Source organism: Bicyclus anynana, chromosome 1 (genome assembly GCF_947172395.1).
Source record: "Bicyclus anynana chromosome 1, ilBicAnyn1.1, whole genome shotgun sequence".
NCBI lineage: Eukaryota > Metazoa > Arthropoda > Insecta > Lepidoptera > Nymphalidae > Bicyclus > Bicyclus anynana.
Genome location: NC_069083.1, coordinates 54,148 through 69,243, shown reverse-complemented (window position 1 = coordinate 69,243; position 15,096 = coordinate 54,148). Strand labels below are relative to the sequence as shown.

The 15,096-nt window shown below is 44.1% G+C and overlaps 2 protein-coding genes and 1 long non-coding RNA gene across 3 annotated transcripts; 2 read left to right on the top strand and 1 right to left on the bottom strand.

The window, feature by feature from the left end:
• LOC112050747 (probable malonyl-CoA-acyl carrier protein transacylase, mitochondrial) lies at positions 1-3,030 on the top strand. The gene is made up of 2 exons (XM_024089091.2): positions 1-753; positions 2,114-3,030. The coding sequence occupies exons 1-2, from the start codon at positions 413-415 to the stop codon at positions 2,934-2,936; spliced, it is 1,164 nt and encodes a 387-aa protein (XP_023944859.2). The 5' UTR covers positions 1-412; the 3' UTR covers positions 2,937-3,030.
• A 1,624-nt stretch (positions 3,031-4,654) lies between these two features.
• On the bottom strand, positions 4,655-11,807 carry LOC112050744 (very long-chain specific acyl-CoA dehydrogenase, mitochondrial). The gene is made up of 2 exons (XM_024089087.2): positions 11,584-11,807; positions 4,655-6,537 (listed from the first exon to the last, which is right to left on the bottom strand). Exons 1-2 carry the CDS (start codon positions 11,634-11,636, stop codon positions 4,749-4,751), a joined length of 1,842 nt encoding a protein of 613 aa, XP_023944855.2. The 5' UTR covers positions 11,637-11,807; the 3' UTR covers positions 4,655-4,748.
• Positions 8,854-10,870, top strand: LOC128198444 (uncharacterized). The gene is made up of 2 exons (XR_008251168.1): positions 8,854-9,737; positions 9,864-10,870. It is a non-coding gene; the product is annotated as an uncharacterized LOC128198444 (long non-coding RNA).
• Positions 11,808-15,096: the final 3,289 nt, after the last annotated feature.

The following is a 15,096-nucleotide window of genomic DNA, read 5'->3' as shown; positions in this document are numbered from 1 at the left end:
TCCCTCCGGTCAAAGGTCCTAGAAACAAGTGAGTAGTGACATATGTCATGTCAACTGACAATAGCAAATGTCATTGTCATTCGAAAATTTAAATCGAATTTTCCAATTTCCATTTACATTTTCCAATGATCGTCGATCATTCATGGTTTTAAAAGAAATTAAATGCTCTTCAACTATATGTGATTGTTTTTAGAAGTTTAGAACACGTTGCTTGTAATTTGTTTAACTAAACTAAAGATAGAAACTCATCGATAACCTATAAAGGATTTAGTTATTAAAAAAATTGCGGTAGTGTACATAAAATTTAGAATGTAACATCGCAGTTGATAATGCTGTAATGTCGACCCGAAAGTGAAAAATGAGAATAGCAAGAAGAAAAATTACTTTGAATCAATCGAAGATTTGAGTTTCCATGCAATCAGCGGTACGGCGCGTCAGTGCGCGCGTGCGCGTGGCCCTGGCGCGCGCGCGCAGCTCGCCCGGCGCCGACGAGCAGAGCCCGCTGCGGCGCTTGCTGCGCGACGCCAGCGCGCACGCCGAGGCGGCCGGCGCGGGCGAGCTGCAGTGGGCCACGCAGCCGTACGCCAGCGCGCCCGCGGCGTGCGCCGACGCGCCCGCCGAGCGCTCGGAGCCGCGCGACGCCACGGTGCTGCTGTTCCCGGGCCAAGGCTCGCAGTACGTGGGCATGGGACGGCGCCTGCGCGACGTGCCGGCCGCGCGCGAGCTGTACGACCTCGCCGCCAGCGTCGTCGGGTATGGCCACCTTCACATAACTGATTGCAGGACCTCACTAAAGTTGGCTATGTGGTTAGTTTGTACCCTGTACAAGTGACAGTTGATTAATACTCCCCTTCTACACTTGTGCTGTTCTCCCTGCCTAGCCAAGATTGGTAAGATCCTACTAGAGCAGTAATAAAAAAGTGTGTGTCAGCTCCGATGCACTAATGGAGTTTACTCTTTCACATCAACTGTCTAAATAGATGTATGTTGCCCCGCAGCATACACTGTGTACAATTCAATACTCACTCCTGTAACACTTGTACAGCTTACTGTGCTGTAGGAGGCTAATATTCCAAAGGACTACAGCTTAAAAGTGAATAAACATTATGACATGTGGTTAGCCTGAACGCGGTAAAAGTAGATACAAGAGGATTACCAGCAAAATCTCTCTAACTTGCTTTAAGACCTTGGCCTCTAGACCTGCAGTTAGTTCTATATGAGAGCGGGTATCCAAAGCTGCTCTAGTAGGGTCTTACCAAATTTGGCGGCAGGGAGAACAACACGAGCAGAGAAGAAGAGTGTTAATTGCTTGTCAAGGAATCTGCTTGGAGCCTTTCTGTAGCGTCGCGATGGACCCGGCACCCGTACCATGAATCCATGGAGTGCTAAGTTATTTGTCTCTCTAAATCAGTTATTTCAATGCTGTAGCTTCTGTAATTAAGATTTTAAAGATCTTATTTTTGTAAAACATTACAGATTAAATGATTTGAACTACATTACATGTACTATGATGCTATGCTTATAAATAATATATTATTTGTAGCTGAGTGCATTGATTATTTTAGGAGAGGTACCCTAAAAATATTTTTCTACATTTTAATAATGTCATTAATGCTAAATTACAGCTTTTTTGGATCTGTTGTGTAACAGTAGTCGTTTTGTTTTTTACTTATTCAATGACTTCAGGAATATTTTTGATTGTCTGTATTTAGTTGAGCTGTTCCATCTATGTATTCCATTCTTTTTCTGTGATTCCTGCAATATAGCCCTGAGTGGTTGGAGAACTAGTTTTAATCAAACATTCACGGCTGCCACTGGGAGATTGGCAGTTAGGGCCGCATGGTTAACAATTACCCTGGAAAAGATGGGCGGATCCGCATCACTTGTGTAGCTATCAAAATGATCGTCATGGTCAGGACGCCTGCTGCGGGATGTACACTCATTGGGGTGGAAGTTATTATTTGTTAATTAACAGTTGCAGTTTGCGGCGGTTTTTTAAACAGTCAGAGCTGTTTAAAAAACCGCCGGCCGCCGGTAGCTCTGCCAAGTGTCATAGGACGCCGCGCGACGCAGGCCGGTGCAAACGTAAAGTGGGCGATCTGTCGTGACGCAGCTGGGACGTGTGGCGCGTGTGCACCGAGGGCCCCGCGGCGCTGCTGCACGAGCGCTGCCAGGTGTGCGTGCTGGTCACGGCGCTGGCGGCGCTGGAGCGCGCGCGCGACGAGCGGCCCGGCGCCGTGCAGCGCGCGCGCGCCGCCGCCGGCTTCTCGCTGGGCGAGATCGCGGCGCTGGTGTTCGCGGGCGCGCTGCAACTGCCGCACGCGCTGCGCCTGGCCGAGCTGCGCGCCGCCGCCATGGGCGCCGCGGCGCGCGAGCGGCCCGGCGGCATGCTCACGCTGTGGCTGGCGCCCGACGCGCGGCTGGGCGCGCTGCTGGCGGAGGCGCGCGCGCGCGCGGCCGGCGCGGCGCTGCCCGAGCCCGTGTGCGAGGTGGCCGGCTACCTGTCGCCGGGCTGCAAGGTGGTGGCGGGCGACGAGGCGGCGCTGCGCGCGCTGGAGGCGCAAGCGCGCGCGTTCGGCGTGCGGCGCACGGCGCGCGTGGCCGTGGCGGGCGCGTTCCACTGCGCGCTGATGGCGCGCGCGGAGGCGGCGGTGCGCGAGGCGCTGCGCGCGCTGCCGGTGGCGGCGCCGCGGCTGCGCGTGGTGTCGTGCGTGGACGCGCGCGCGGTGGCGGACGCGGCGGGCGCGCGGCGGCGGCTGGCGCGGCTGACGGCGGCGCCGCTGCGCTGGGAGCAGGCGCTGCACGCGCTGTACGCGCGGCCGCGCGGCGCGCCGCAGCCGCTGACGCTGGCGCTGGGCCCGGGCGGCGCGCTGCGCTCCACGCTGAAGCTGGTGAACGCGCGCGCGTGGGACGCGTCGCTGCAGGTGGACGCGTGACGGTAGACTCCGGTGCTGTTGTACTTTGATCGTCTCTTTAGTGTAAACTAGTTAGTCAAAAACTATATTGAACAATACAGATTTATATCTCGAATTTAAATTTTATTCACCAAACCAGACCAAGTTACATTTTTTTCGGATTCTTCAAATTTACACACGCATACAAATTTTACACATATAAATTTTAGTGCCCCAAATACAAGGATGTATAGTGAATAGGTAAAATTTGAGTATATGATAAGAGGGTTAGATGGAAAGTTGAAAAAAAAAACTTTTACTAACTTCTTTGTGTGATACATCAAATGGAAGGTCTTAATAAGAGGAATTTAAAAATATTTTTATTGTAATTTTAAAATAAATAGTTTCCAAGTTATTCCAGAAAATATTCCATTCCATTCCCCCCTTTTCTCTGAAACTACGAAACCTAAAATTTTCTTCTACTTGGAGATTTTTGGAAAACCTCAGAAATATTAAATTTTTAAATATGAAGGTCACTTCTGGGGGGCAAGATGGTAAATTAAAATAAAAAAAACAAGACACTCGCCTGTTTAAGTTACCAACACACGACCTGTACGTTTGCGCTAAAACACGGAGTGCGCCAGGCCTTACGTCAGTTAGTAGAGGTGCCCATCTTTATTAGTTATATGATCAGGTCCTGCGCATTTGTCAGGTTTTAGTTTACATAAAGCACTTCTTGTTCATCATTGCCTTGTGTTATTCCTGAGTTCTCGGAGGTCTTGATGATTGGACCCTTTCTTCTACTATGTCATAATGATATCCATGAAGGTTTCTGTACAATTCCATGGCACTGTCTATTATTTCTTTCTTTGTTCTCATTTCTTGGCGACTCGTTTCTAGTTTGTTTTATACAATTCTTGTGTGTGTTTAAGACACCTTTTCGTATTTCGAAATTGTTTCAGACTTTTTTCTAAAATATGTTTTCTGTGGTCTATATAATCTTTTCATATGGCTTTGTTTTGTTTTATTTTCTTTAGTTTTATTTTTGATTTTTGTTATTTTAGGGTCTTTATCCACTTTCAGGCTTTGCTTAATTATTGTTTCCAGGGCGTCATAGTAAGTTTGATATGTGTTGTTGCTAGCGTTTGCTGGGTGGTTAATAATATTTTTTCTCAAGTAGTTAGGTAGTTAGATTTTTTATTATCAGTTTTAGGCAATTCTGGTAATGTTTTGAATGCCCTTCTTGACAATGCTGGCTCTCCCAATTTTAGAAAGGCTCTGACTAGTCCGATGGAAAGTCTATTTTGCTCAGGACTTCTATGTCACCTTACCTACCTGTTGTGTTGGCTCTGCTATTCATTGTTCTTTCTGCTACATTGTGGTCGGTCCGGCAACCGCACGGAGAATTCTTGGCATGCTTAGATATTTGATATTTATCTGCCTCGTTGGTCCAAACAAGATCCTCAGTTAGACTGAGATACTGAATTTTTCTTCCTTCCAAGAAATTTTTTGGTAAAATTCTCAGCCCAGAGTCAGGAAGTTTGTGGTGCTACACCGCGCCCGCGCGCCGCGGAGGTCACGTTACAGTCATTATCATTAATATCTCATTAATTAATTTGACATTACCATTAGCAACGTGGTGAGCGTCTTCTCTCACGAGGAGACCTCTGTGCTGGTCGGTCACCACAGGCCGTGGTGGATGACGCGGTCCCCGGGGGACGGAGTGGAAGGACACATCATCATCAAATAAGACAACTACGATGGTGTGCAAAAATATATTATCTAGTATTCACAAACAGCGCATCGACTTAAAGCTACACAAGGCTACGCAGGGCGGCGGCGGGGGCGGGCGCGTCACAGCTCGAGCGGGTTGCGCGTGGGCGAGCCGCCCTGCGCCGCCACGTCGCGGCCCAGCGCCGTGAGCCGCTCGCCGTGCCGCTGCGCGCGCGGGCCCAGCGCCGCCGCCAGCGCGCCCAGCCGCTCCGTGGCCTCCTCCGTCCACGCCTCCGCCAGGCGCGCCTCGTGCTCGGCCGTGGGCAGCCCCAGGCGGCGCGCGCGGCTGGCGCGGGACAGCACGGCGGCGCTGGTGTAGGCGTCCACGGCGCCCGCCGCCAGCCGGTTGAGCAGCAGCTGCTCGTCCACCACGGCGCGCCCGTGCTTGCGCAGCGCCGCCTCCACGCACGCGCCGAACTGCAGCACCTGGCGCGCCAGCTCGCGCGCCGGCGCGCGGAGCTCGGCGCTCACCAGCGCGTCCACGTCGGCGCCGCGCGCCAGCCCCACGGCGCGCGTGGCGCGGCGCCCCGCCTCGCTGAAGATGAGCCCCAGGTGCGCCGTGGGCCGCTTGAAGGCGCGCATGAGCTCCTGCAGCTGCGAGCCCGCGAACTGGATGCCGGTGAGCGCCACGAACAGGCGCAGGATGTCGTTGGTGCCCTCGAAGATGCGGAAGATGCGCAGGTCGCGCAGCACGCGCTCCAGCCCCGTGGCCTTCATGAAGCCCATGCCGCCCAGGATCTGGATGGCCTCGTCCACCACGGCCCAGGCCGCGTCGGATGCGAACACCTTGGAGATGGCGGCCTCCAGGTGGTAGTCGGCGGCGCCCGCGTCCATGTTGCCGCTCACCATGTAGGCCAGCGACTCGGTGACGTACTGCAGCAGGGCCATGCGCGCCAGCTTCTCCTGCACGGCGCCGAAGTCGGCCAGGCGCCGGCCGAACTGCACGCGCGTGGCGGCGTGCTCGGCCGCCTGGCGCAGGGCGGCGCGCTGCGTGCCGGCGAGCGCCGCCGCCATGCCGAAGCGGCCGTTGTTGAGGATGTTCATGGCCACCTTGAAGCCGTTGCCCACGCCGCCCAGCACGCAGCGCGCGGGCACGCGCACGTCCTCGAAGTACACCTCGGTGGTGTTGGAGCAGCGGATGCCCATCTTGTTCTCGGGCGGGCCCGAGGACACGCCGCCGAAGGCGCGCTCCACCACGAAGGCCGTGACCTTGTCCACGGTGCGGCCGTCGCGCTGCACCGGCGTCTGCGCGAACACCGTCATGATCTCGGCGATGCCGCCGTTGCTGATCCAGATCTTGGAGCCGTTGAGCACGTAGTGCTCGCCGTCGGGCGCCAGCTCGGCGCGCGTCTTGATGGAGCCGGCGTCGGAGCCCGAGGAGGGCTCGGTGAGGCAGAAGGCGGCGTACTCCCCGCCGGTGACGCGCGGCAGGTAGCGCGCGCGCTGCTCCTCCGTGCCGAACAGCAGGATGCCCTTGAAGCCGATGGACTGGTGCGCGCCCAGCGTGATGCCCACGCCCAGGTCGTGCGCGCCCACCACCTCCACGAGGCGCGCGTACTGCGTGTTGCTGAGGCCGAGCCCGCCCAGCTCGCACGGCACCTGCAGGCCGAAGGCGCCCAGCTCCCACAGGCCGGCCAGCGTGCGCTCCTCGATCTGCGCCGCCGCGTCGTTCTTGGCGGGGTCGTTGACCTCGCGGAAGAACTTCTCGACGGGCGGCAGCAGCTCGGCCAGCGTCTGGCGCTGCTCGGCGCCCAGCGCGTCGGGGTAGGGGAACACCTGCGCCGGCTCGAACTGCCCGCGGAACAGGTTGAGCGTGAACGAGGCGCTCTGGCGCGCGCCGCGGGGCTCCGGCGCCGTGCCCAGCGCGCGCCTGGGGGAAACGTATGCATAAAATATATATAGGTAGTAAATAGAAAATCATATTCAAATAAATAAAAATAACTAATTTATTAAAATGTTAAAATTTCAAAAAAAGAGTATCCTATTTATCCTTATTATCTTGAGTAACTAAAAAACTATTTGAAAAACGAAAATTGCATTCTAATTCCGTTGTTAATTTAAAAGATAAAGATGTCAGTGAGATTACTCTAGAGTATGTTTATCAGGAGTTGATTAGTGATCTATACTGATGCCAAAAATGCAATCAGTGAAATTTTTGTCTGTCTGTCTGTATGTTTGTTAAAGAAACAAAATTTAACAAAACAAGAACAAAACGAAATTTTGTAAGTTCAACGGCTTGAATTGAAACATCACTGGCTTGGCACCGCCTTCAAACTGATCAGAAGGTAGCACATAGGTACGATGTTATTTTTTGCTTTTTAGTTTAGGTTAATTTTTGTGTTGCAAGTCAGTTGAATTTTTTTATTAAAATTTTTATTTTTTCATTTTTAGTTAAAAGTTCATTTAAATAAAATAAAAAAAAATTATTAAATTTTTTTGTTTTATTTAAAAGTACCAAATAGTTATGATTTTACATGCATTCAAAGTTCGCATAAATATCGACTCCCGCTAACGGTCGCGACGTTGTACATGACGTCATCGTTCGATATTCGCTCAGACGATTCAGGCAATTTCGTACTTCTGCCTTACCTACTGACGAACTAATGGTTAGCCATTAAAAATGGTTTATTCCCCGTGGTCCCTGCGCCGTAGTCCCTGCAGGGACCATGGGGAATAAATTCCCCGTGGTCCCTGCGAGACATATAATACTGCCGAATTAAAAATATGTAGTGATCAATGTTATATTCGATTTATTTTCAATAAATCGGGAATACTTTTAACGTAATCGGGAATACGTTTAACGTATTTTTATTGATTAAATCTATCTTAATAACCGACTTCAAAAAAAGGAGGTTATCAATTCTAAACGTATGTTTTTTTTTTATTTTATTTTTTTTATGTTTGTCACCTCATGATCATTTATTTATTAACTAATTTCGATTTTTTTTTTGTTTGAAAGAGTATACTTGGTCCCATTATATTTTCATGAAAATCGGTTTAGTAATTTTGTATTAAAATCAAAATAACTTAAATACGACTTTGAAGTCGGACATTTTTGAAAGTTTTGCACCTTTTCTTGGTGAGATTAGAAAGAACAATCACCCATATTTAATCACTTTTTAACCGACTTCAAAAATAGAAGGTTCTCGATTCGACGCGAATTTCTATATTTTAGATTAATTAGTACCTTATAAATTCGTTATTTATTAACGAATTTCGATACTTTTTACTGCCGCATCATACTATTTTCCATATTTATTTGCCACTTGTGGGTAATAAGCATGCTCATTATTAACAATGTTGCGATACACATGCTAATAAGTAGCAACTGCTTAATGGTAGCTTTCGTGCTTGAAATGAGTATGTGTAACAGTAGCTTTATGCTTTATTATGTGATACGTTTTTGTTTTTATAATAATAATACAGACAAACGATCGTAAGAACCATTAAAACCATGACGGCCACGTGGTGCAGTGGGTAGTGATGCTTTCAGCATCCACGGCTGTGAGTTCGATTCCTACAACTGGCAAATAAATATGGAAAATATTGTGATGGGGGAAGTAAAAAGTATCGAAAATTCGTTAATAAATAACGAATTTATAAGGTACTAATTAATCTAAAATATAGAAATTCGCGTCGAATCGAGAACCTTCCATTTTTGAAGTCGGTTAAAAAGTGATTAAATATGAGTGATTGTTCTTTCTGATCTCACCAAGAAAAGGTGCAAAATTTTCAAAAATGTCCGACTTCAAAGACGTATTTAAGTTATTTTGATTTTAATACAAAATTACTAAACCGATTTTCATGAAAATATAATGGGACCAAGTATACTCTTTCAAACAAAAAAAAAAATCGAAATTAGTTAATAAATAAATGATCATGAGGTGACAAACATAAAAAAAATGAAAAAATAAAATAAAAAAAACATACGTGTAGAATTGATAACCTCCTTTTTTTGAAGTCGGTTAATAAGATAGATTTAATCAATAAAAATACGTTAAACGTATTCCCGATTACGTTAAAAGTATTCCCGATTTATTGAAAATAAATCGAATATAACATTGATCACTACATATTTTTAATTCGGCAGTATTATATGTCTCGCAGGGACCACGGGGAATTTATTCCCCATGGTCCCTGCAGGGACTACGGCGCAGGGACCACGGGGAATAAACCATTAAAAATGTCTGCGTAACCCATGGATTTTTTTTTCTTTACTAGTTAGCCCTTGACCTAACTACCTACTATAGTATAATCAATAATCGTGCGAATTTTCTGACAGATGCTAATGTCACTTTGTAAAATAATGATACCATATTTATTGTCATAGTGATGTCCTGTTCTGTATAGGTAAAAAATAGTGCCCCAGATCATTCACTCTCAAAGAGGAATTTTGAACAGAAATTTCTATCATAGCGCTTAGTGACAGACGGTTGAAAGAAAAGTACCCTTTTCTATGTCCTCCTGGTTCTAAGGTACCTCTCCACCAATTGTCAGCCAAATCGGTCCAGCCGTTCTTGTGTTGTAAGTATTGTAACAAATCCGACTTAATATAGATACTAATATTATATAGGGGAAAGATTTGGTTGTTTGTTTGCATTGAATAAACAATGACTATTCAAATGTTCGACGGACGGAAACATCCTTGATCCTACATAACTAATTTTTCCACCGAGCGTTTATGTTTCTTTTGTGAGAAATCTTTACCCTTCATTTGGGCCCCTCAACTAATTTTGATACAGGGCCCCTCCAAGGCACGCTACGCCACTGCCACCGCGCACGCCACTGCTCCACGGGGGCCGTCAAAACATATGACGGAGGGTCTTAGGATATTGTTCTTAATAACCTAGTTGACATCTGTAGTGCAATGTTTTCTCTGTCTCCTATAAAATGGTCGAGGTGTCAATCGATTCGGAATTGAATGTAGATAGTTTTTGAAAAAATTGCAGGCCCGCCTCGCAATTATTGCAAAGTTATAAACAATTAACCTTTGACACCTATATATAATTATTATTATCTATGTATCTAAGCAATTAACTAAAAATAAAAAAAAGGTTCGGTCTTTGACATGTAAGTCAAAATTATTTAAGATATTTCCATTTTGACAAAAGATTCAAAAATAACAGGCAATTTCCTAACAAAATCTGTAACCTTTAAAAGTCTAAATAAATATTTATTTAACTAAATATTCCGCAGAAAATGGGGTTCCGCCGGCCGCTGAAACACGGGCACGTCGCCGCTGGGAAGGGTACGACTCAGATATTTTTACTTAGTACTAAATATTGATTTAAAAATCTGAAAAAAATACAAAATGATTTCCAGACAGCAAAATAAACTACTGTCAACAAAAAAGATTTTCTTTGATTTTTCAAAGAGTTGTAAATGAATGAGAGAGACTTGTAAATTTAATATATATTTTTCTGACGCTCTGTTTTTATAAAAATTAACATAAAATTGATTCATCTATTCTAAGAACCTAGTTCTTTTTGGAGCCTTTTTACATACATATTTTACAAGATTGTGTCAAAACAACTAACAAAAGTTTTTTAGTTTGTAAGTTATTAATTTTTGAAATCCAAAACCCCTTTTTTTATTTTTAGTTAATTGTTTTTAACTTTTGCATTTTGCAAGGGGGCGTTCAAATTTCTTTAAAACTACATTCAATTCCAAATCGACTGATACTCAACCATTTTTATAGGAGACGGAGAAAAAATTTTGTACTACAGAGCACATGCTTAACAGGCTATAAGCTCTTAAGATATTGTTGTCATTTTTTTTTAAATAAGTGTCTTTTTTGCATTTCAAAATATCATAGTGTGATATGTCTAATAAAAGGACTTGTTAGGATCTACATTTGTCATAATCATTGAATCTTAAAATGTTGAATTGTATAAGCTATTACATATGTTTTCTTTTTTATTTGTTTGCTTTTAAATTAGGATTATACATAGTCTATTTAAATTTTTCATACACCAAATTATTATGGTAGAAAGTATCTTATTATATTTAAGTAATCTTTGTAAACCTGCTTTCTGATGAATAAATAAATTAGCTTGCCTTCCATACAATGACACACTATATAGCACTATACCCACTCTCATGAACAACATTGTAAGTTGCTAAAATAAGTAACAACCACACAGCTGTGTATGTATTGTTTCCACTTTTTTATAGTAGCCTGCAAACTCTACTGTTAAATTAAACTAAGAATTTGTTACTTCATTTACAAATTGTGATTGCAGCTGTAGATTTATTGACCATGAAGTCATGGACATTGTCATATTCTTAGTCGCTCACAAATTTTTAACTGTAAACATGGCTAGTAAAAGCAAGTCAATCACTGAATTGGTGAAAAAGTTTTACTCAAACATTTTTCTTCTTGCAATTTTACAACAACTCTCTTTAGTCTTTATAGCCTTAAAATGTACAGTCCCTTTAGTCATTTTGAAATAATAAAAAAGGATCCCCCCCATATATGCCTACGGCCATGATAGGATAATAGTCATTGAAGCTTGTCTACTTTCACTTAAGATATAGGTACATAACAGTTAAAACTTTCACTTCAATACTAATTATGTTACTTAATTAACCCATAAAGTAAATAATAGTTTTTGTATTAGGTATTCAAGTTTAATTTATTGGGAAAAAGTTATAATAACTTTTTCCCAATAAATTATACAAATTATATAAATATATTAAGAGTAAAAAGCAATCAATAAGCAATAATAATAATAATGACAGAACTACTGATATCATAACGAGAGGCCACAGTCCTCAATATGTATTTAAAACTTAAATGTAAAAACAAAAGGAATAAATGATCTATTTATAACGAATATTTTCGGTATCGGGTTGGCCTACATCTGGCGGGAGTACAAAGTCCAAGGCTGGCGCCCTTTGCCCGCTCCGTGCTCACCTGTGCGGCGCGCCCAGCCTGCGCGCGGCCGCTACCAGCTGCGTGCTCTTCATCTTCACCGCTTGCGACTCCGACTGGCGGCTGACTACAAACTGTTTCTTTAATTACTTAAGGTTATGATTGACATAATTATTACTTAGAATTGATTACAGACAGCTGTGGCTGTTTATATAAAAATAAATAATAACGAAGTGACAAAATGACAGTCGAATGTCAACTCATTGTCATTTTTTGACAAAACAAATTATTAAATACAGACCATAGTTCATAGAGTACATAGAACATATTCAGTCAGTACATTTCGATCTCGGTACAAAATTGCACATGCCTCCTTGGTTCGAACAATGCTCTATAGACGGCGCTTTAAGGCACTTTGGCCAGCACAATGAGAAAAGAGTAATGAGGAACGGCCATAAGTTGTTTAAATAATTTTTAGATATACAAGTGCGATGAAAATATGAACCTTAAGAACAAAAATTATGTTTGTTTCATTCTCACCTACGTTGTTTCTAAAATGCCGTTTAAGATAATGTCAAATAGTTCTATGAATCTTTCAAAATCATTCATATTAATACAAAGCTCCGCCTTGAGGCACGTAGGCGCTATTTAAAGGAATTATTTCCATCATCCATTGATTTTGACGTATTCTTTTATTTGATATTGTTCTTGAAATCAGATCGTTTTTATGGTGTTTCATGTGATTCTGCTTTTAGAAAGTGCAAACTTAAATATATCTGCTGGTAGATAGGTATTAACGCAGAATAAAGATGATCCAGAATGAGTCTTTACAAACAGCGTGGTGAAGCCGGTGAAACTTATTAAACCCAATCGTCACGCGTCTCCTTGACATCCGCATACACAAACTGTTTTCATAATTTGTACTTCTTTAACACTGACATGACATCCGCATACACAAACTGTTTTCATAATTTGTACTTCTTTTACTGAGACAACTCAGTAAAGCCTGTATGTATACAAACACACTAGTTTTTGTTGTGGTCAAAAATACCTAATACATAGTTTTGACTTTATAGGCATCCAAAGTTTCGAAAAATATCGAGTCCCGCTAACAGTCGCGTGACCGCTTGTGACGTCATGTCACAACAGGGCTCCCAACTTAGGGGTTTTCCCTCCAGATTCAGGGGGTAAATAAGTGCGATAGGACTTTTTTAGGGGTCTGAAATTTTTAGGGGTATTTTCAGGAATTTTTTGATTCTTTAATATTTTTAAATTGATAATATTAATATTTCTTTCTTGACCTAGCGACTGATAACGACATATAATACGTAATGGATAATGTTACTAGGTATGACTGATGTGTAACTGTTTTAAAATTTCAGCTCGGAGGGACTGCGGGATGACTACTCTGTAACCCCACATTATACAACCGCGGTCAATGTATAGTTCATGGCGCCGGACGTAATACGGTCTTACTTCGTCATCTGGGCATTTCGCAGGCCAACCCGATTGCATATACAAAAATACCCTACTTAGAAGTTTATCTCGATTAGTGTTAATTCTCATATTGTCGTGTGTCACAGGTAAGAAATTTTCAACAAAGTTCAAATAAGTCAACCCTTCTGTCCTACGACATTCTTTTTTAATAAGAGGTAGGCGCGATAATAATCCATCGGCACAGTTTTCAGCCGATGCAACAAATTCAATTTTATAATTATACCCTGCTAACAGAATTGCCCATCTTTGTATACGTGACGCTGCCATCACCGGTATACCTATTTTATGGACTAAATATAAAAGTAAGTGCTTCATGGTCTGTCCTCAAAATAAACTCCCGGCCGTACAAAAATTAATGAAATTTTTACCATATATAATAGCTAATGTTTCCCTATCGAGTTGTGCATATGCACGTTCAGCCGAGGTTAAAGTACTTAAATAGCTTTAAATTACTAAATTTTCTTTTATACAATTCATAACTGATACATGACACGACACTCCATCGTCAAATCTTGACCCTGAATATTTAACGTCACTTCTATAGGCTTACACTGCTGGATTGACAGATTATTTATGCAAGTACTAATTACCTCGTCACTGTCCTCACTGTTATCACTGCCTGCAGTGGTAAAAGGGCCTTCTGTTACTTCTACCCGGTGCTGGTTTGCCAGATAAGGACAGACGCGACGAAGATGACCTTGGGAATTGCAAATTCGGCAGAATTATTGACGATATTTACAGGCGTCCCGGCCGCCGCCTTTATGGAATAGCCCACACACACTACACCGATTGCCTTACGCTGACACTGAACCTGCCAGTGGGTTAACTGCCGAGCGGACGTCCGCGCGCACCCCTGAGGTAATCCCGACTGACGTCGCCTGCCGCGACCGTCATCATCTACGCGCCGTGCCTCCGCCCCGCCACCCGGGGCGCGTCGACGTCCTGCGCCCGCGATGGCCTGACATTCTGCAAACTTGCTCGCGCCACTTGATGGCCCTGAACTTGTACTCGGAAGCGCCTCCACGATAGCCGCGTTCTTTTCTGCCGCTTCTAAGCTCATAGCTTAACCGTACGCCTTCCCAAAATCCAACTTCTCTTCTGCGAACAACCGTTGACGTATCGTTTCGCTCTTGATGCCACACACGAACTGATCCCGCAAACTCTCTTCTAACCAATTGCCAAATTCGCAAGTCTTGGACAAACATTTCAATAAAGCAACATATTCTGCTATACTTTCACCTTCCCTTTGCTTGCGATGTTGAAATTTAAACCTTTCCGGCTGTATACTAGGTTTCGGTTGTAAATGTTTTTCCAATATAGCCGTTAGCTCACTGAAAGTTTTTGACGTGGGTTTCGCAGGTGTACACAAATCCACCAACAGTTCACAGCACTCGGCACCCATGACCGTTATTAATGTCGGAACATACAAGTCACTATCAATTTTGTTCACTTTAAAGTACTGTTCCAACCTTACTACGTACAATTTCCAATTGTCCGAATGCACATTAAACTCGGAAATTTTACCGATCGACATTTTAACCACTTCGTCGCCACTGAAATATATTGAGAGAGAAATAATAGTTACAACACGGTTTACCATACGCCATTTAATTACACACAGAAAGATGACATAATTTATGTGACTACCTACAAATGTTAACCTAGCATACATTACAGAAAATACCCATATTGTAGGTGGTGGGGGAAACTGAAGCTGGGAGAGCATTCCACATCTTTGCAATGCGTATAAGGAAAGAGGAGCTAAACGGAGGGATTTCGATAACGTAGTGGTGCAGATCTCTGCGATGCCTAGCAGTCCTGTGGTAAAACGGCGAAGGTGGCACAAGATTAACAGTTCCTGAGCGCACTCCCCGAAATATATCTTGTAGAACAGCGATAGGCAGGCAACTTTTCGGCGATGCTCTATGCTTTAAAGTTTACAGTCTGTTAATGCCTTATTGCCAATGAGTCTTCTAGCGCGTTTATCCACTGAATCCAAAGCAGCGAGCTGGTATTTGGCGGAGCCATCCCACAATTGGGAGCAGTACTCCATACACG

Bases quoted from the DNA above. Each gene is read 5' to 3' on its own strand.
- LOC112050744 (XM_024089087.2), bottom strand. From the start codon at position 11,636: ATGAAGAGCACGCAGCTGGTAGCGGCCGCGCGCAGGCTGGGCGCGCCG. The intron at 6,538-11,583 runs GTGAGCACGGAG...CGTTTCCCCCAG, and splicing joins AGGCTGGGCGCGCCGCACAG to GCGCGCGCTGGGCACGGCGC.
- LOC112050747 (XM_024089091.2), top strand. From the start codon at position 413: ATGCAATCAGCGGTACGGCGCGTCAGTGCGCGCGTGCGCGTGGCCCTG. The intron at 754-2,113 runs GTATGGCCACCT...GTCGTGACGCAG, and splicing joins CTCGCCGCCAGCGTCGTCGG to CTGGGACGTGTGGCGCGTGT.